At 47.1% G+C, this 20,311-nt stretch overlaps 1 protein-coding gene across 1 annotated transcript in view; it reads right to left on the bottom strand.

The window, feature by feature from the left end:
• Window positions 1-1,387: 1,387 nt before the first annotated feature.
• Window positions 1,388-20,311, bottom strand: part of LOC149347732 (arylsulfatase J-like) — a 28,858-nt gene continuing 9,934 nt past the window's right edge. Inside the window, exons 5-10 of the mRNA XM_089585658.1 lie at window positions 19,600-19,734; window positions 18,567-18,693; window positions 16,787-17,086; window positions 13,889-14,169; window positions 6,850-7,029; window positions 1,388-1,573 (exon numbers count right to left, since the gene is read on the bottom strand). Coding sequence (XP_089441784.1) covers window positions 1,388-1,573; window positions 6,850-7,029; window positions 13,889-14,169; window positions 16,787-17,086; window positions 18,567-18,693; window positions 19,600-19,734 — 1,209 coding nt within the window. The remainder of the gene's footprint in view (window positions 1,574-6,849; window positions 7,030-13,888; window positions 14,170-16,786; window positions 17,087-18,566; window positions 18,694-19,599; window positions 19,735-20,311) is intronic.

The raw sequence follows: 20,311 nt of genomic DNA, 5'->3' as shown, positions 1-20,311 counted from the left end.
GTCCTTTTTTTTTGCACTCTCAAGACCAAATGTATTTTTCGGCTTTTGGCGGGTACATTCCATGCCCGGCGCAAGGCCTAACGAGAGCATTGCTAAACAACTTCGAAATTTGCCATTAGAAAGATTTAAAGTTGAGGTTGGTAGAATCAACTCTCGTTGTTTGCATGACGCTGACATTTATAAAAGATTTCAATACTTCCACGTCGCCCTTAATTGCAGGCGCTTCCTACCTGGGGGCTCTGTATTTTATGCAACTTTATTCCTTATGTGTTTCTGCTATTCGAATGGGAAGTAAAAAAAAAACAGACAATGACTATATCTTCGGAGAGATAGCTTCACAGCTGAAAGACCGAAGCATATTGGGTCTCGCTGTGTCAGTGGAAGAATTCGCAGTCTAACTTTGTATGAAGATGTAGAAGAGTGCAGTAGCGATAAAAAATGTGACACGATGAAGTTTGAATCGTTGAAGCACCAGGTAAAACCGACTGTCGTAGCACTACGCTATGTTGAAGTTCTATCAATAATGCTTTACCGCATCAGTGGTACGTGGTCGTGTCGTTGTAGTTTGTGGCACTGCAATAGTGCTACTCTCGGTACGATTCGAATGCACGTCGCCGGCTCTTGTTCCTCTGAAATGCGCTCCGAGATGAGCCCCCGGACTTGCCTCCAACGAGGTACGGACCTCGCAAGCACCGCACCGTTGCTTGGTGAACATTCTCGCAAATGACTCCTGTAGCGGTCTTTATAGAATCATTTTGGTGGCACTGCTCGTCGCTTCATGAGGGCCATGATACCGATGTCGTATAATGTTCCGACTCAAGTTCCCTACATTTGTGTTAGGCTACGCAATCACAAGATAGATATGTTTTGACTTTGAGCTGCGCTGAGACTCACCTCCTTTATACGCAACCTCTTGCTTATTGACTTTATATTTATCTTACAATCTTAAGCTCCCTCGTTTTAGGAACCTGTGTAAGAATAGCGGAAATATTATCTGATACATTGGCTTATGGATTCGCTCCATACCCTTGTAGTGTGATACGAGTCTAAAACGCGGGACACAGAAAACGTGCAGACAAGCCGATCAGTGGCAGCCCCAGCGATCCCTGCGCCGTCGTTTAGTCTATTCCATTGTTTTTCAAGGGAAATCACCAAGTAGCTCACCTTTACGGTTTTAACACACTTTCTTTTCAAACAGCTTGCTGCTTTTCCTTAATGACTGCTCTCAGTGAGTGGCGGATTTACTCTTTTATTGCGCATAAGGTACGTTTATAAGTATATTAGCGATACTGTAAATTTCCGAAAAGAATGTTGCTGCCTATTTTGGGTCTAATCTATCAAGTTGTACGCTCATCAAAACTAAGGACTTAGCGGCGCTCTGCCGCCATCAGCAGTCAAAGTGGCATTCTTCTGGTTTCTTGTTCAACCTGTAGCGGCTATACTGGGGGCTTCTCCAGGGAACCCAGACGCCGCCGAACAGCCCCGGGTCTGAGTCCGCGTCGCCTATCTTTTCGTTCTCCCAGGGAACGTAGCTGTCGCCGTATATGATCGCCTGTTTCATTTTCGCCAGGACCTGCGCAGCAGTTTCGAATTCCATTTTGCTGCGTCACTGCTGATTATGCTACATTTGAAGAGAAGACACTGTCAAATTTTAGGTTTACTACCCGACATAGAATCACGTTGGTATAACTGACAACTTTGAATTTAGCACTTGTACACTGTGTGACCATTCTATGGGGGATAGACTGCCAGAGAGTGGTACCGAGTTGATAAGGAAAACAACACAACTGTGAATCTAATATATTGTAATGCACTAGTGTACAGGAGAGATAAACGAAGGGGGGGGGGGAGCACTCAACTAACACATGTTGTGCCCTCTGGTGGTGGTACGTTAGACTATGAACAGCGCAAATTAGGGGAGGGGGAAAAGAAACGGAAAGACGGTAGACGAAAAAAAAAGTCCACTTTAGGCAAGACTTCCCAATTCTCAGCAAACAATGGTTGGCTGGACTTAACAGTGGTTAAGCTTAGGCGACTTATATGACAAGGGTACTAACCGAGTTCTGTGACCTCATGTGGCGCTATACGTGCTTATGCAGAGATAACCACACTCGACTTCGTCGTGTAATTGCACACCACCAGATTTAGTAACTACCCCACGCGTCTTAGCCGTGGTCAAGGCTTCCCTTGTCACCACGGAACTTGAAACCACAAACCCGGTTTACTACCGGAGCACCTCAAAGTCATGTGACCGAAAACTACCTTTTTTCGCAATAGAGGAAGATGGTGCCAGAACCATGAAAGGTTATAGCAGAGCACAATGGGCTTCGTGTCCAGAAGGTATTGTGCTTCAAGCTTCCCGGTGTGCTCACCGGAGTGCTCTAGATTGCAAAGGTCGACTGAATGCGAGAAATATTCATTACTCTGCACTGAATGATTACTTCGCATCAATGAGTGAGAAGCGTACTTTCCCTTTTGTCTGCTGAAGAGTTCTTCGCTAGCGCCTGACCCGTTTAATTCATTATAGAGGCCAGTGAAAAAAAATTACATACTTGTTTTTCTGTGCAGATGTGAAGGGGGTGCTACCATCGAGCATGTACAACAATGCAATGAAAAAATTAGGCACTTTTTCGAGATCGATGTTTTCTTAACAACTGCAGTAGAGGCATCCAATACATAGTTTGTAAAATTCTACTTTATAACCTGAATGCTTGCAGCGCTTTTTCCGGCCCCATACGGTACCATAAATTTTAGCACACAGGAAAAGAAGAAAGGAACACTGCAAAGTACGCCGAAAAAAAGAAGTTTCAAAGAGAACTACGTGGTTCGAATACGTAATGCGCCGTTTGGGCTAGTTATATACGGTCATGACGTTGTACAGTGCGTTAATGAAAAATAAGCAAATGGGTACAGCGAAAAACGGACTAGCCTGCATGAGAACGTTCCCAGTGGCCTTTGGCCAAAACCTGCGACAGGATTGCTGCCTACTCCAAGGTTGTAGAGATCTGATTCCCAGCAGGGCATGAGAACAAGTGCTAGCCTTAACACATTTTGGGCTGCGGGGGAATACTAGCAATGAAGGAAGGTATGCGGAAGGGGGTACGTAAGGTGACCCTACGTCGACACCGATATTTAGAGGCTTGCCAAGCCTTCCGCGGTTAACCATCCATACGAAAACAGTCCACTGAAAACAGCATGTCTGCAAAGGAAGCCAACTAAAGATTAGTAGCAAGCGCTACATGCAGATTTTGCTGAACTTGTTGATTGCACAACGTTGCCAATTGCTACCGGTGCATGCAGGCGATTGCATGAAGTGAGTAGCACGAAAGTTGCCCAGCCTTTTCGCCTCGTTTGAACTGGCCAAAAGCTGATAAAGCGCAACGACCAATCCTTAGTTTTTTTCTAGAAGTCCAGTAATTCCTGAAGGAAATTGGGTTTAAGCATATCACGAGCGCACCCTATTATCCGGCAATGAATGGGCAGCCAGAAAGGATAGTGTTTGAAACCAAGCAGAACTTGACCAATCACCAGTCGGGAAAGTTCTTATGCAGGTTAGCCCCTTTCCTGCTAAGCACCAAAAAAAAAAAAATGTAGAGGACACTTAGCCTGCCTCTTTTGATTATGACGCGTTCGCTAATGGATTAATGCGCATTTTCGCAGAATTGGGCATTCTTTACATAACATTCACAAATCCCTGGGAATTACTAATTCGCGCTCGCGATGTCTGCTCCTACCTTCGTTCCTCGCCTGTCGTCGGTAGTGTTTCTAAGCTTCCTCATCTCGGAATCAAGGAAAACGAAATCCCACTTTACCAGGCAGCTACCCGACTGCTTCGAACGGAATGTTCGTACTGAAACATGAAGCTGAATGTTGGGTCTTAAACATGCAGCCAACTAAACAGTCCTCCGTGTCCTGAGGCAAAAGTTGAATGATTAGAAAAATTAAATTAATAAATAAATAAAGAAAAAATAACTATGCAAGGAAGAAAAGTAGAAAGAAAGCAAGAAAGAGAAGTAGAAAGAAAGCAAGAAAGAGAAGAAAAAACTATAACTGCAGAGCGTGCTGAAGAAAAATAGCCTTAGCTCGCCTCCAATTTCTAGCAGGAAATGCAACAAGTTGAGTATAAGCGTACATTAGACTTTCAGTGGGCACTCCCGCAGCGCGCGTAGGCACAAGAAAATTGCGGGCTGGTCACGAGTGCCTGCATGCCTGTGGAACGTAACCTTGCGAGCGAGTCCGATAGAATTTCGCCTGTGTAAAGGCAAGACACCGATTAGCACACCCTGCGTGGGTTCCTCGCCTTAACATTCGTTCCTTTTCGGACTTCCACTTTTATTTTTAAGTCCGAGCAACGTCCTTGCTCGTTGTACTGTAAATCTCCTTTTGCCAGAACAGCTGCCTGTTTTACAAGTTTATCAAAGTGCATAGTTCCGGGAGCACAAAGTAAGTGCTGCTTCGGTTCGGTGTATTTAAAACCTTTTAGGCCTTTAGGCTGTTCTTATTTAACATACCATAGGCCGGCTTCTTAAATCGTTTGCACAGGGCTGACTCTATAAGCATAATGATATTAGCAATAAAGGGAGGTTCTTTTTAGCAAATTTTTTAAAAGTATCGATTCTCTACTTTTGAGCTCAATATCACTAGGGGCGGCATAATTGTGCCACGTTTACGTTGCTTAGTTTGAAGAGTACATAAACTAGAAGCCTGAAATTGACTGTATTGCCAGTAATTTGCAAACGGCCTCGCCTGTCGGTTGCGAATAAGCAGACCGAAGAGCTAACCCATTCAATCTTTGAAAGCCAACGCCCTAACATGTAACGAAATGTTTTTTTTCAGCTAGGACAAAAATTATGATGTTTCACTGTTGCTGCTTTCAGGCTACATAACGGGAGTCACAAACCGCGTCAAGAGAAACCTCTGCTGCTCTGCAGAACAGACATCCTGCCGACACTCCAGCATTGAGCGAAGGCACGATACAATATTTACTCGTAGAAGGGAATGAATTTTTGTCGAAAAATTGATGCCAATTCGTATGGTGCATTCATCAGGTTTAGTAGGAGTTACACTGCGTGAAATAAAATTTTCCTCAATTTTCAAATTAACCATTGAGACAAGGTTGGACGAGTGCGCTCGTTGGGTGATTAAATATGGCACTGTTCTTAACTTGCAATTGTTAGTTGTTCGTTTAGGTAAGGTGAGTCCAATAAAATATGACACAAAATCCAGCCTTTCTTTTTTTCCTCATCTTCTGCGGTGTACGGAAACATTAAACAGCATGAGATGAAGGAAAAAACAAACCATCGTCATCATCATCAGCAGTCTGACTACGCCTACTTAAGGGCAAAGGCCTCTCCCATGTCTCTCCCGTTAAGATTTCCTATACTCTTGACATACCCTACTGTTTCCACGGTAACCAACCTCCGTTTGGCGATTCCTGCCTTCTCTCCAAATCTACCTCCTTCGGCAATAACCATCTAGCGGATGGTTCCCGTGGTAACCAACCTCCAGTTATGCCTTCTACACGCTCTCGCCATACTTTCCCGTTCCACGAAAACCTTGCTTCTCTTTCCTAGAGCAGTAGGGCTAGTTCCCGTGGCAACTAACCACCGGTTACGCCTTCTTACGTTCTCGCCGTACCTTTCTTCCTCCGCCGCCGCGGTGGCTCAGCGGCTATGGTGCTCGGCTGCTGACCCGAAAGACGCGGGTTCGATCCCGGCCGCGGCGGCTAGAATTTCTTTGGAGGAGAAATTCTAGAGCCCGGTGTACTGTGCGATGTCAGTGCACGTTAAAGAACCCCAGGTGGTCGAAATTTCCGGAGCCCTCCACTACGGCGTCTCTCATAGCCTTAGTCGCTTTGGGACGTTAAACCCCATAAACCAAACCAAACCTTTCTTCCTCCACAATAGCCATCGTCCGGATGGGGCTCCCACTGCAGTCGCGATACCCTCCTCCTTCTACAGTAACCCCCTGCGGATGGTCCCAGGGGTATTAACCACCTGTTACGCACTCCTTCGTTCTCGTCATACCACTCTCCGATCGGTTCCCATAGTAATAGGTCCATCGGTTACGTGGACTGTTACTATTACTACGACGCGACGACGTGAAACCCAGGAGCAGGCGCTTAACAGGTGTCGCTGTAAAATGTGTAGAATGTCATGCGAAACAAATCTTCGGAACGAACAAACGTAGCGTTTAAAACAGGACACAGAAAGATGAGGACAGGATGGGGCTACAACTTACAACTGAATGAAATCGATAAACGAGGCTGAGTGAGGCTGAGTGAACACGCATCTTCGCTTCGTCAGCAAACTGATGAGCACTTGCCAAAGCATTGCAAGAGCTGCCCAGGTTGCTTTCCCTCTTTGAACCGCACGAAGATTTTAGGAAGGGTTAAAGATCAATTGGCGAGGGAAATCCTGGAAGCTCATGAAATATCACAACGCGGTAATGACACGTGCATTAGCACACCATCTATTTATCTAATGGAAAAAGAAAGAGACTTTCTAAGACGCACTTAATGCTTGTAAACAGTTTCATGACCGGTGGCTATTCCACGCCTTTTCATCTCTTTTTCTTTTTCTTTTGCCGGTTTTTCTAGTTTATCACAGTTTTGTCATTCTTTCAAGTTTGCGCATGCGTGTCTTTGCTCGAGAAGGGATGTGTCTTTCGTTTATCGATTTCATTCAGTTGTAAGTTGTAGCCCCGTCCTGTCCTCATCTTTCTGTGTCCTGTTTTAAACGCTACGTTTGTTCGTTCAGATTATGTATGACCAACTGGCCCCACAGTGTACTCTGTTAAACAAATCTTCGTTTCAGAGTCCGGCGATAGAAATGGAGGGTTATGACTTACTGCGGGATGCTTGTCCACGATGTTGTCCTGTTCGCAAGGGTCGCTGGCCAGATCGAAAAGGCACGGCCCGCGGCCCACAAGGCAAGGGCTGGGTTTCTGCACGGCTTTACACTCCACCAGCGAGCCCCTCTTGATAGGGTCAGTCAAGTTGAAATACTTGCCGTGGAATTGCTGCAGCACCTGGGAATATTGGAACGGCACCATTAGCGTTACTTTTATCCGCCTGATGTCCTTCTCTTCGAGGTTTTGCCATTAAGGCTCCTAAAAGCTTCTCCGCAGAAATGTCGGTGTGGCTGAAACCGCAGTCGTGACAGATGAGCGTCTGGTCTTTGTGCGTGTGTGTGTGTGAATAGTAGTAAAAATTAAACCAAGATAGAGACATTCAAGACATTGTGATGAAGTGCAGACCAAGGAACGAAATGTATGGTGCACGCAGTTACCGAAGTAAGCAAACCTTCTCTGGTTTCACAAAGATTTTGATTGACCTTAAATTCATAAAAATTATGTAGCCGCCACAGGATTTTTATTTGCTCTTGCTTTTATTTATTTATTTATTTATGAAGTTATTATTTATATTTTATAGTGATTTATTTTCTTTTTATTTTCTCACGCTTCCGATGGTGCGCTGCAGTCTCCAGGGCTATACTTGAGATCATTTCTAAACATGCTAGTGGGTCACGTGGTGAGGTCTGAGAACGCTTCAAATTCGCTTAACCATTGAAAAGCATTCTCGTGCATTGTTGCGCTTACGAAGGAACTTGGACACAATCAGGGACGACACAGAACAGATGTGCGCAAACTATCAACTGCAAGTTTATTTCTGAGTGCATGTATATATAGGCATTGTCAAGACAAAAACAAAAACAAAAACAATTCCGTGATCACATCGTCATGGCAAGATATCTTTTAACGTCCTGTCCAGCAGTAAAAAAACATGCATTATCTTTCTGACTTAGCTGTTTGTTTTTATTTTTCCAAAAATTCTTTTTCCTGATTTGAGAGCTCGATAGAAGGCACGCTTACACATGGCCCTTCTTTTCCTGATTGTATGCAGTATGCTTCCCAAAGTTCCCTGATTAGCTTCTCTCTTGAACCGAGCAGTATTGCTGTCTGCTTAAAGTGAGGTGTGCAATTTTTGCATCTGGCGCAATGCGCTGCCAGATTTCCCGGTGAGTTGACAAGACTGCAGTTGCGCCTATGTTCTCTGAGCCTCTCATTGAGGCACCTACTGGTCTGGCCAACGTACGTTTGCCCGCATGATAGCGGTATCTTATACACAACACCTTCGCGGCATTCCACGAACTTTGTCTCATGTTTGACGCCACATGACACCTCTTTCTCGGCATTGTCTTCGTCGTTTACTTTCGCGCACATTGCTTTCAATTTTTTGGGTGCTGAAAAAACAACTTTTACGTCGTGTCTTTGTGCAACCTTTTTCAGGTTGTGGGAAAGTGCATGGACGTATGGGATAACCACAGGCCTCTTCTTTTCTTTGGCATTGCCTTGGTCCTTTGTTCGGACTGTCCTTCTTAGCACTTTCTCTGCCACGGAAACGAGCAAAGGTGTCGGATAGCCTGCTTTTCTCAGGCGTGTTGCCTGCAGATGGAAGCTTTCTTGCATCTTGTGGCTGCATGATTTCTTTATGGCCTGCTCAAAACATGACATGGCCATATTTCGTTTGATCAGCTTGGAATGGGCAGAGTCATACGGTAGTAGGCCTTTCTCATTGCGCGTTTTGTACTGCCAGCATATATGTGGTTCAAGAGTGAGAGCTAGATCAAGGAACTGTAGGTTGTTGTTTGCAGGGAGCTCGTGGGTAAATGTGAGCCCCTTGTGGGCTCTTTTGAACTGCTCCAAAGTTTCTTCCAACACGTTGGGCGTGGCAAAGGTTTTATCTGCACAAACCAAAAAGTCGTCTACATAACGGAAGCACTTTGTAACACCAAGCGGTACCAATGTTTTTTCCAACTCTCTGTCCCCTCTGGCAAGGAAGATGTCACAGAGAACGGGGGCTATAGCAGATCCTATGCAAATTCCGTCATTTTGAGAGAAAACAGCACCATTGAACTCGACACACAATGATGAAAGGTATGCTTTCAGCAGAGCAAGGAAATCTGTGGTACTAATGGCGCTCTCATTCATAAACTTCACGCAGCCATATTCTCCAATGCACTCTTCTACGCACTCAAGCACCTGCTCCCGCGGTACACAGTAGAAAAGGTCTGTCACGTCAATGGAGAAACAAGTCACACTGGGATCATTCTTCAGGTATTCGATGACTTCGTTCGAATTTCTGATGACGAACGGGTCTTTCACCGGAAGCTTGTTCAGATGGCACTGGAGGTATCCCGCTATGTTCCTTTGCCATGTGCCCTTATCCTCAACTATAGTTCGGAATGGTGCTCCTGGTTTGTGCGTCTTAATTGAGAAGAATGGCCTCAGAGTAAGCTTCTTGTTGTCCTTAACTGCTTTAGCGAGTTTTTCCAGGCCTGCGCTCTCGCATAGCTTTGCCGCTTGGTTGCGGTTTTTCTTCAGGGTTCTTTCGTTGAGTTGCTCTTGCCTGGTGAAATTTTTTGAGATTGCATCCAGAGCTTTTGCGTGGTAGTCACCTGCTTCCACTACGGCAAAGCCTCCTGTCTTGTCTGCCATCAAAAGTTTCAGTCTGTTATTACGTAGAAAATCGACAGTTTTCTTTGGAACCACTCTGGCATCCTTTTGCTTGCTTCTTTCATTTATGCACAATAATGCCTCTTTGACGCATGCATTCTTTTCTTCTGATTGAGCTCGGTTTGCAATGGAGCGAATCAAGCCTAGAACTTCCAATGGCTTGAGGAAGGTTGCACAAAGACACGACGTAAAAGTTGTTTTTTCAGCACCCAAAAAATTGAAAGCAATGTGCGCGAAAGTAAACGACGAAGACAATGCCGAGAAAGAGGTGTCATGTGGCGTCAAACATGAGACAAAGTTCGTGGAATGCCGCGAAGGTGTTGTGTATAAGATACCGCTATCATGCGGGCAAACGTACGTTGGCCAGACCAGTAGGTGCCTCAATGAGAGGCTCAGAGAACATAGGCGCAACTGCAGTCTTGTCAACTCACCGGGAAATCTGGCAGCGCATTGCGCCAGATGCAAAAATTGCACACCTCACTTTAAGCAGACAGCAATACTGCTCGGTTCAAGAGAGAAGCTAATCAGGGAACTTTGGGAAGCATACTGCATACAATCAGGAAAAGAAGGGCCATGTGTAAGCGTGCCTTCTATCGAGCTCTCAAATCAGGAAAAAGAATTTTTGGAAAAATAAAAACAAACAGCTAAGTCAGAAAGATAATGCATGTTTTTTACTGCTGGACAGGACGTTAAAAGATATCTTGCCATGACGATGTGATCACGGAATTGTTTTTGTTTTTGTTTTTGTCTTGACAATGCCTATATATACATGCACTCAGAAATAAACTTGCAGTTGATAGTTTGCGCACATCTGTTCTGTGTCGTCCCTGATTGTGTCCAAGTTCCTTCGTAAGCGCAACAATGCACGAGAATAACAACCACCAACTAGCCCAATTTGAAACTCTCCTAATGTTTATTTCGTGTACATCGGGCCTTAACATACCACAAGTGTCCCCGCTCACCCGTATAAGGTTTTTCATCGAACTCATCGCCGAGGCAAGATGCCGAACAAGAACTCTCACCTACGCTGTCTCCCATGGATTGACAACCCAAGTTATTTCAGCACTATTTGGCTGGATGACCCCGACAGAAGCAACGTGTCGACGCCTTTGCAAGGTATTGCGAGCAGAGACATGGAGGCAAGTCAGGATCTACCGCGACCACATCAAATTGATCTGCTCTTCGACGCTAGGAAAAGGACAAAGTAAGCACATGATTAAATACTTTGTAGACTGGGCGGAAGGGTTGGCGGAACGTAAGTGGGCTGAGTCTTTTAGAAATCTGCCAAGAAAGAAGAAAAAGAAATACGACTCAGACGTGCCTAATGTGTTCAACTACTCGGGACGCGAAATGCCGTCTGCGATTCTCGACACGTTGAAAAAGGGACCCAAATATGCCGTTCAGCCAACCCTCAAGCCATTGGAAGTTCTAGGCTTGATTCGCTCCATTGCAAACCGAGCTCAATCAGAAGAAAAGAATGCATGCGTCAAAGAGGCATTATTGTGCATAAATGAAAGAAGCAAGCAAAAGGATGCCAGAGTGGTTCCAAAGAAAACTGTCGATTTTCTACGTAATAACAGACTGAAACTTTTGATGGCAGACAAGACAGGAGGCTTTGCCGTAGTGGAAGCAGGTGACTACCACGCAAAAGCTCTGGATGCAATCTCAAAAAATTTCACCAGGCAAGAGCAACTCAACGAAAGAACCCTGAAGAAAAACCGCAACCAAGCGGCAAAGCTATGCGAGAGCGCAGGCCTGGAAAAACTCGCTAAAGCAGTTAAGGACAGCAAGAAGCTTACTCTGAGGCCATTCTTCTCAATTAAGACGCACAAACCAGGAGCACCATTCCGAACTATAGTTGAGGATAAGGGCACATGGCAAAGGAACATAGCGGGATACCTCCAGTGCCATCTGAACAAGCTTCCGGTGAAAGACCCGTTCGTCATCAGAAATTCGAACGAAGTCATCGAATACCTGAAGAATGATCCCAGTGTGACTTGTTTCTCCATTGACGTGACAGACCTTTTCTACTGTGTACCGCGGGAGCAGGTGCTTGAGTGCGTAGAAGAGTGCATTGGAGAATATGGCTGCGTGAAGTTTATGAATGAGAGCGCCATTAGTACCACAGATTTCCTTGCTCTGCTGAAAGCATACCTTTCATCATTGTGTGTCGAGTTCAATGGTGCTGTTTTCTCTCAAAATGACGGAATTTGCATAGGATCTGCTATAGCCCCCGTTCTCTGTGACATCTTCCTTGCCAGAGGGGACAGAGAGTTGGAAAAAACATTGGTACCGCTTGGTGTTACAAAGTGCTTCCGTTATGTAGACGACTTTTTGGTTTGTGCAGATAAAACCTTTGCCACGCCCAACGTGTTGGAAGAAACTTTGGAGCAGTTCAAAAGAGCCCACAAGGGGCTCACATTTACCCACGAGCTCCCTGCAAACAACAACCTACAGTTCCTTGATCTAGCTCTCACTCTTGAACCACATATATGCTGGCAGTACAAAACGCGCAATGAGAAAGGCCTACTACCGTATGACTCTGCCCATTCCAAGCTGATCAAACGAAATATGGCCATGTCATGTTTTGAGCAGGCCATAAAGAAATCATGCAGCCACAAGATGCAAGAAAGCTTCCATCTGCAGGCAACACGCCTGAGAAAAGCAGGCTATCCGACACCTTTGCTCGTTTCCGTGGCAGAGAAAGTGCTAAGAAGGACAGTCCGAACAAAGGACCAAGGCAATGCCAAAGAAAAGAAGAGGCCTGTGGTTATCCCATACGTCCATGCACTTTCCCACAACCTGAAAAAGGTTGCACAAAGACACGACGTAAAAGTTGTTTTTTCAGCACCCAAAAAATTGAAAGCAATGTGCGCGAAAGTAAACGACGAAGACAATGCCGAGAAAGAGGTGTCATGTGGCGTCAAACATGAGACAAAGTTCGTGGAATGCCGCGAAGGTGTTGTGTATAAGATACCGCTATCATGCGGGCAAACGTACGTTGGCCAGACCAGTAGGTGCCTCAATGAGAGGCTCAGAGAACATAGGCGCAACTGCAGTCTTGTCAACTCACCGGGAAATCTGGCAGCGCATTGCGCCAGATGCAAAAATTGCACACCTCACTTTAAGCAGACAGCAATACTGCTCGGTTCAAGAGAGAAGCTAATCAGGGAACTTTGGGAAGCATACTGCATACAATCAGGAAAAGAAGGGCCATGTGTAAGCGTGCCTTCTATCGAGCTCTCAAATCAGGAAAAAGAATTTTTGGAAAAATAAAAACAAACAGCTAAGTCAGAAAGATAATGCATGTTTTTTACTGCTGGACAGGACGTTAAAAGATATCTTGCCATGACGATGTGATCACGGAATTGTTTTTGTTTTTGTTTTTGTCTTGACAATGCCTATATATACATGCACTCAGAAATAAACTTGCAGTTGATAGTTTGCGCACATCTGTTCTGTGTCGCCCCTGATTGTGTCCAAGTTCCTTCGTAAGCGCAACAATGCACGAGAATAACAACCACCAACTAGCCCAATTTGAAACTCTCCATTGAAAAGCAGAGCTCCTTGATCAAGTTTTGCGTCACTGCGCTTCCCAGCTGGCTATTCTCTGAGGACCCATTGCAGGAGTTATTAAATGGAGGCTTCAGCTAGCAGTGGCGAATGGACTTGCCCCCCTACATCGTCATATCCATGGAGGAAAAAAGCACAGGAGAGAGCGTGACTTCCCGCGGCTAGCTTTCGCGAGCCAAGTGCTCACGAAGCCGTTCCCTCCCCCAGTTTCTTCGTGCCTTAATCAGTCCCTAATATTTTGGTGTCGGCATGTTTTAGTGCGCGTGTCTGCGCGGTCCAGGGCGTGGGTGTCTACAGCCAGGACGGTAGTTGGTGTACAGTCAGTTGGTCGCGCTGGTGAGCGCATGCGCACGCCCAGCGGTGAGAGGTATCACCGCATGGGGGACCGAATCTCTCCTTTTACTTTTTATGACCAAGCTTCAAGGTTACAACCGGATGCTCACTCCTGAGTTCTTTTTTTCGTCCATGGCCATTTCAGGAGCGCTGGTGTACATTGTTCGTTTTTGGTCGCAGCTCACCTGCCGCACTAGTATATCTATGTATTTTTGATACTGCAACTTTTCATTCTTGTTGCCAGGCGCCACCTCGATGAATCCCCATCTCTGATTTTGTAACTTATACACAGTTCATTTTATTACCAACAGGCGTCACGACACTCTGCTAACCTACGAGTTGTGAAACTGTCACACCACCTAAGTGCAATACGTCCCTAGGGAACATTTATAACTGGTATTGACCAAAGAGCTGCGTAGCAATCGCAAGCAACAAAATGGCCGCCGTAGACCGCGGATGACTGCACCTTGTATGCCTCGCTGGACGCGACGTGCTTCTTGAAACTGGATGCCTGCCTGAGCTCACAACCGGCGACCGAGAATCGGCTCGCCTGCCGCTCCAGCTTGACGTTGCAACGCTTGGAGATGAAGCTTTTGTAGTCTCCCAGCTGGATCACAAAGTTCCCACCGGCCAGGTCGAAGCAATGCACGATAGACTTGCGAGGGGACGCGAGGTTCTTGCTCAGTGCGGGCCACTGGTTGAATGAGTCGAAGTCGGCGAGGTCACCCAGGACCTTCGGGTCACCGCCTGCGTAAGAAAGAGATCGCCGCCTCTCATTTTAGACTCCTTGCACAATAACGGCAGCAAGCTGTTGCTTGGTATAAGCGATGCTCAATGTGTCCGTGAGCTTCTTCTACCCTGCGTCAGGTTACATTTCTCAAATTTCCCGTCGAGCTTCTTGAGCTCAGGCAAGGTAGGCTTCCTACAGCAAAAAAATTACCTGAGGACTAAGCTTGTCGGTAATGTGATTTTGAGCGCAGCTGCTGAGGTACTCGAACAGTAAGCTATCGCACATGGAGCAAGCAGTGCCGAACAGAGACGGCTCTCAGTTTCGACATTAATAGCGCGCACAGCGTTCCGCCACCGACGAGCCTAGCCTCGGGAGAATGCCTAGTCCGCTTACAGCCCGCGCTACTCGGGCGCCATCTCTTGGCGAGCGACGCATACCTTACCGATGACGTCATCGGCGAGCAGACGACGGAGCACGCTACTCTAGTACCGCGAGTCGCCGCCGCCAAACCTGCCTTAACGCTTCGCCGCTTTGCTTCTCGCGCTCTCTTTACCTCCCTGCCTTTCCGTCCATTTCTCTCTCTCTCTCTCTCTCTTCGCTATCGTTGTCTTTCAACTTCCGCTGCGCTCCGCGATCGGTTACGCCAACGACGGCGAGGCAAGCCGCTCAGCCAGGGAACGGGTGTCCAGGAGCTGCGCTCTACTATCGAGTCTAATCTCTGCAGTGTTTTCTCGAACCTAGTACTTTTTCAGTTGCTCCTTTACAGGCTTGCCTGCGATTCTTGGCAACAGCTTTTGCTCTGTTCAGCTCTGCGCCTTCCAGCACACACACACACTTGCATGAGCGGACACATCGCGCGCACTTATGTATGTATACACCTGGGCCGTAATGTTTTAAGAAAACGAGTTGGAGCAACATTTAAAATTTCATAGAATATCTCGATCGCCTTCGTCAGTCTCCAACAGTGAATACGAGTAAGGAAATATAAATTTCGAACGGCCACTATTATTGCATCCCGAATTGTTAATTTTTCCATCTGAACTTTGTCATGTGCAAGTTAACTGTGAGTTTTAACTTTTTCTTCCACCGTAGTAAATTTTATAGGCCACTTCCTTCCACACACACACTAATGGGCGAGGCTGCAAATTCTAAAAAATTGTGCGAACAACCGAACAAAACGCACGCATGTGGTGACCCGCATACGTCCTGCGCAGTTGCCAGCATAAGTACTGCACAAAGAAAGAGGGAGAGGGAAGTCTTTCGGGTGACTCCAGCTGTGAGAAATACCATATAACCTCCCAGCTCTAGCAGGCATAGGCTCGAATTAGAAACAGCATTTTGACCTTGCGTCTGTTACAACCGCAATATCAGCGAGCCAAATTTACTTTCTGTCCTTAGTTCTATTTTTCGCGGCTCCGTTGCTTCGGAATCTCTTTCCCACAGGAGTGTTTTCTAGCGGACGTTTTCGCACTGTGCAGTGTCTGCTGCGACTAGAACTGCGTGGGCTACAACAGTATAAGCTAGGGAGCAAATTCATGCACGCATGCCGGCCTTACTTGACTCAGTGAGTCACTGGCTGCAGCGCGCAACTGTTGTGTGGGACTTGGTAGAATTCAGGCCCCGGCAGCCGCATTTCTGTACAGACGCAGTACAAAAACCTGTGTGTAATTGATTTCGGTACGCAAATACAGCCAAGCCAGCCGAAATCAATGAGCGGCCCTCAATTACAGCCCACCTAAAATAATAAATTGGTTTTTGAGGAAAGCAAATGGCGCAGTATCTGTCTCACATATCTTGGCGGACACCTGAACCGCGCCGTAAGGGATGGGAGGAAGGTAGGAGTGAAAGAAGACAGAGAAAGAGGTGCCGTAGTGGAGGCCACCGGAATAACTTCGACCACCTGGGGATCTTTAACATGCACTGACATCACACAGTACATGGGAGCTTCTTGCGTTTCACATCCATCGAAACGCGGCCGCCGCGGTCGGGTTCGAACCCGGGTACTCCGGCTCGGTAGACGAGCGCCTTACAACTGAGCCACCACGGCGGGTGCCACCTAAAAGCCCAATGTGTTTTTTACAGTATATGCATGAGCCCCCTGCATCCCTCCTCCTTTGATCTGGTTTGGTTTGGTTTCTGGGGTTTAACGTCCCAAAGCGACTAAGGCTATGAGAGACGCCGTAGTGGAGGGCTCCGGAAATTTGGACCAGCTGGGGTTCTTTAACGTGCACTGACATCGCACAGTACACGGGCCTCTAGAATTTCTCCTCCAAAGAAATTCTAGCCGCCGCGGCCGGGATCGAACCCGCGTCTTTCGGGACAGCAGCCGAGCACCGTAACCGCTGAGCCACCGCGGCGGCTCCCTTTGATCTCAAGGTTGTCCCTATGAAATGCACTGCATGACAAGTTTACATGACCCATTGGGAACTGCACGAATTCGCCTTATTACACCTATTCCTCAACGAGTCATTGACTCTGCACTAACCTGATACGGCAAAACTAATTCCTTTTACGTATTCATGAACACCTTACACTACAAGACACTCTGAAACGCTGATTTTGGAAGTATTGTCACGTTACTTAAGCACCCCATAAGCTCTTTTTGCGCGCATAAGAATCCCAGAAACAGCGTACCGGCGACGTGGAAGAGAGTCGGCATCCAGTCCGTGACGTGCATCAACTGACTGGACACCCGCGCCTTGTTCTGGAGCAGTGGGCTCCAGATGAAGGCCGGCACCCGGATGCCGCCCTCGAAGTAGGTCCCCTTGGTGCCGCGGAAGGGCCAGTTGAAGGACCAGTTGCTGCCCTCCATCTCCTCCACCGGTTGTCCGCCGCTGGAGGAGACGAACACGAACACCGTGTTGTTCAGCATGGTCCGGTTGTGCAGCGTGGCGAAGACCTGACCCACGGACCGGTCCACTTCGGCCAGAGCACCTGCCCGTCAGAAATAAAGAAACGCGAATGATAAGATTCGTTCCATCCACTCACTTACCTCGTGACTCTTATAATAGTTTTTTTTGAGTTCCCACCGTGAGCCGTAGCCGTGGGGAACTCAGCTTTAGCGACCTACCCTGCGTCTTAGCAACGAAAATTTTAGTTCTCAAGAGACAGGAGCCGGGCAGAGTGGGTGAGAGAACCAATGCGGGTTAATGACATCCTACTAGCACTAAAGAAGAAGAAATGGGCTTGGGCAGGGCATGTAATGCGAAGGCAAGATAACTGCTGGTCCTTAAGCGTAACGGAGTGGATTCCAAGAGAGGGCAAGCGTTAGTAAGGGCGGTAGAAACTTAGGTGGGTGGATGAAGTTAAGAAGCTTGAGGGGATACGGTGGCCGCAACTGGCACAGAACAGGGTTAATTTGAGAGACATGGGAGAGGCCTTTGCCTTGCAGTAGGCGTTGTCAGGTTGATGATGAAGATGACTTAATACCTGCCCGCGCACTTGCTGCATCAGTTACAATACATAAATCTGACAAAGCTGGGCTTCCCATCGTTTTTTCGCGCTTGTCTAAATGTTTCGCTGTCATTCATTATCAATTTTAGCTCAATCGCTCGCAAGTAAACTTTGCGCCTGCTGCGTAATGGCTCTGCGTTTCTGATCCCGATCGCGCAAGGGGCGTAGAGTAGCCGTGTTGTGTTGTCTTTAATGTGTTTCCCCCTCCTTTCATGATGATGTACATAGAAAACTGACGCCCTCTAGGAGTTGGCGTGTTATACACCTAATCGTGACGTAGTTGCTGAGCGGACCGATTACTCACTCCCAAACCCACCATTGGCAGCCGGAGGTCACGGTAGCGTCCATTAGCGTCTTCTTAGCAGCCACAGTAGCGCGTAACTACTCAGCGACACTAGCGCGCCTCTGGTGGCAACCGCACGGAACTACTCTCCACTGTTGCTGACAAGAACATGCAGATTCCTCAGAACGTACCACTAAAACCGTTACTGTGAAATAACAACTTCGTTGGGGGTCAAGACTGTGCGATTAGTGTTTTCTACCAAGGGTGATGATGATTTTAAAAGGACTATGTACAGTCTTTGTCAAAAGTAACCAGGCTGCATGGTTTGCTTCTACCTTGTGTAGTGGAGACCTTGTGACTTTCCTAACGACCAAAAGTTGTTGGAAGGTAAGAAGGCGCCCAGTCTTTACCTTTAACGACCATTTCAGCTTGAGGGAAGCTGTAAGGGCTCCACTGTACGAGCTAGAAGCAAACCATGCAGCCTGGTTACTTTTGACAAAGACTGTACTTCAGGCCCACCCAAGCCCGTGGCCATGGGCTGCTTGGCTGTATATCTCAGAACTGTCCAGGGCTTATGCGCAAAGGAAAATTTGGCATTCTTATCGCTATGAGTCCGGTTCCGTTCCCTGTATCCCCCAACGACCCCCATATTCTTTGTACATTTTGCTATTCTCTCACCTGCCAGCAGAATCCTTTTTCGGTGGCCGATGCCTTCGAAAGTGTCCAGATACTCAAGAGGGCACTGAACGGAACCGTGGGAATTGGCTGCTTGGACGCCTTGGTGGGCCATGAACAGGAAGAGCGGCTGCAGCGGACGGCACAGAGGGAACCGTAAAGAAGCGCTAAGATGACTGCACGAGGCATTAATGCGGGAATACAGTCAACGTTTAAGTTTTAGGCCATGCCTTTCCTGTTCATGATTGCGTAAAATTTCGCTAAATGGGTGAGCATTGAAAGGCGGAGGAGAATAGAGACAGTAATAATGAGGAGACAGAAGGAGCAGTAGAACTGAAGAGCTTGAGTTCTGTGCCATTAAGCCTGAGGACATCAACGATCGCACTTAGAGCTGCAAGGAGAAGTAGGCCCTGCCCCGTCTAACCCAACCACCGGACGCTGAACTCTATGCTCCCTATTAAGGAAGAAGAAATGCTGCCGCGGTGGCTCAGTGGTTATGGTGCTCGGCTGCTGACCCGAAAGACGCGGGTTCGATCCCGGCCGCGGCGGTTGAATTTCTTTGGAGGAGAAATTCGAGGCCCGTGTACTGTAATGCTCCGCGTTTTCTTCCGGCAAACATTGTCCGGCCCAATTTCGATGCCAGTTGCAAATGGTCTCAGTTATCGCTGAATGTGGTTGTCTCTATTTGAAAATGATGCGCGCTGGGCCAGGTTACCGCTCATTCAGAATTAACTAATTGTATTGATAGCGCCAAAACCTGGTGTGCGCTGCAATGCAACACTTTCGTGAGGGACGACCGGTACCGGAACGCATTGCAAACTAAAAAAAGCTCTTCATCACCCACGCCAGAAACGTACCTATCGCAGCATCACTTCCGAGAAAATTTAACGCCCCACCTTCATTTACCTGGCGGTGGTGACAAGTAAACGCACTGAATACTGATAGGCCCTCACGGACTAGCAGTTGTTTGAATCCCAAATTTCTTTGGAGGCTTCACTGCCACTTCACATCTAGCTTGTCATTTCTATGAGCTTACCTTGGTTTTGTCGTGGCTTTCGATGATTTTGGTGGCCCTCTCTGTAAACAGGCGTGTTGCGTACTTGCCCGTCTGGTTCCAGAGGACCTCGGTGTTGAGCCGCAGGTCGAATCCGTGAAAGTCGCCCGACTTTTGCTACACCCACAAGTGGAAGAAACGTCAGAGGTGCGGAACCTTGAAGCAGACGGGGCATTCAGGGTGTCAACCAATTGATGTGGATGGGAATTACAGCCAATTCACTCTTTGTCAAAAGCAGACGAACAACTTTGGTTTAGAAAGCAGAGTCGAAAGGGCGTGTTGTGAAAATGGTACAGCAGCCTCGGCATTTCAAAGGTTCAAATGGGTCTTCAATTCTATGAATGGAAGCCGTAACAGGAGCGTTCCTGCGCGGTCCACTACTTTCTGCTCACGTCTTCCTCGTATATGCGTGGATTGAGCGGGCAGCTAGGCATCTTTTACTGGTATCAACCATGTGGAACCATCAATGCTACCAGTAGCATTCACCAATAATAAACATCGTTACATCACTTTTGTTCCCACAACTCGTACCACCTTTAATAAACCTTTGGCTCGCGTTGAATCAGGCAGTCTGCACGGACTCTTAGAACTCTTGATACCAGTCCGTCCGCACTGCTCTGGGCCTACAACTGTCCTGGACCTGCCATTCACACAAAGATCATCTAGTGTAGTAGCTATGCCCTAATTACTCGTA

This window comes from Amblyomma mixtum, chromosome 4 (assembly GCF_055824585.1).
Source record: "Amblyomma mixtum isolate Tamu chromosome 4, ASM5582458v1, whole genome shotgun sequence".
NCBI lineage: Eukaryota > Metazoa > Arthropoda > Arachnida > Ixodida > Ixodidae > Amblyomma > Amblyomma mixtum.
This window is presented reverse-complemented; position numbering and strand designations above follow the sequence as displayed.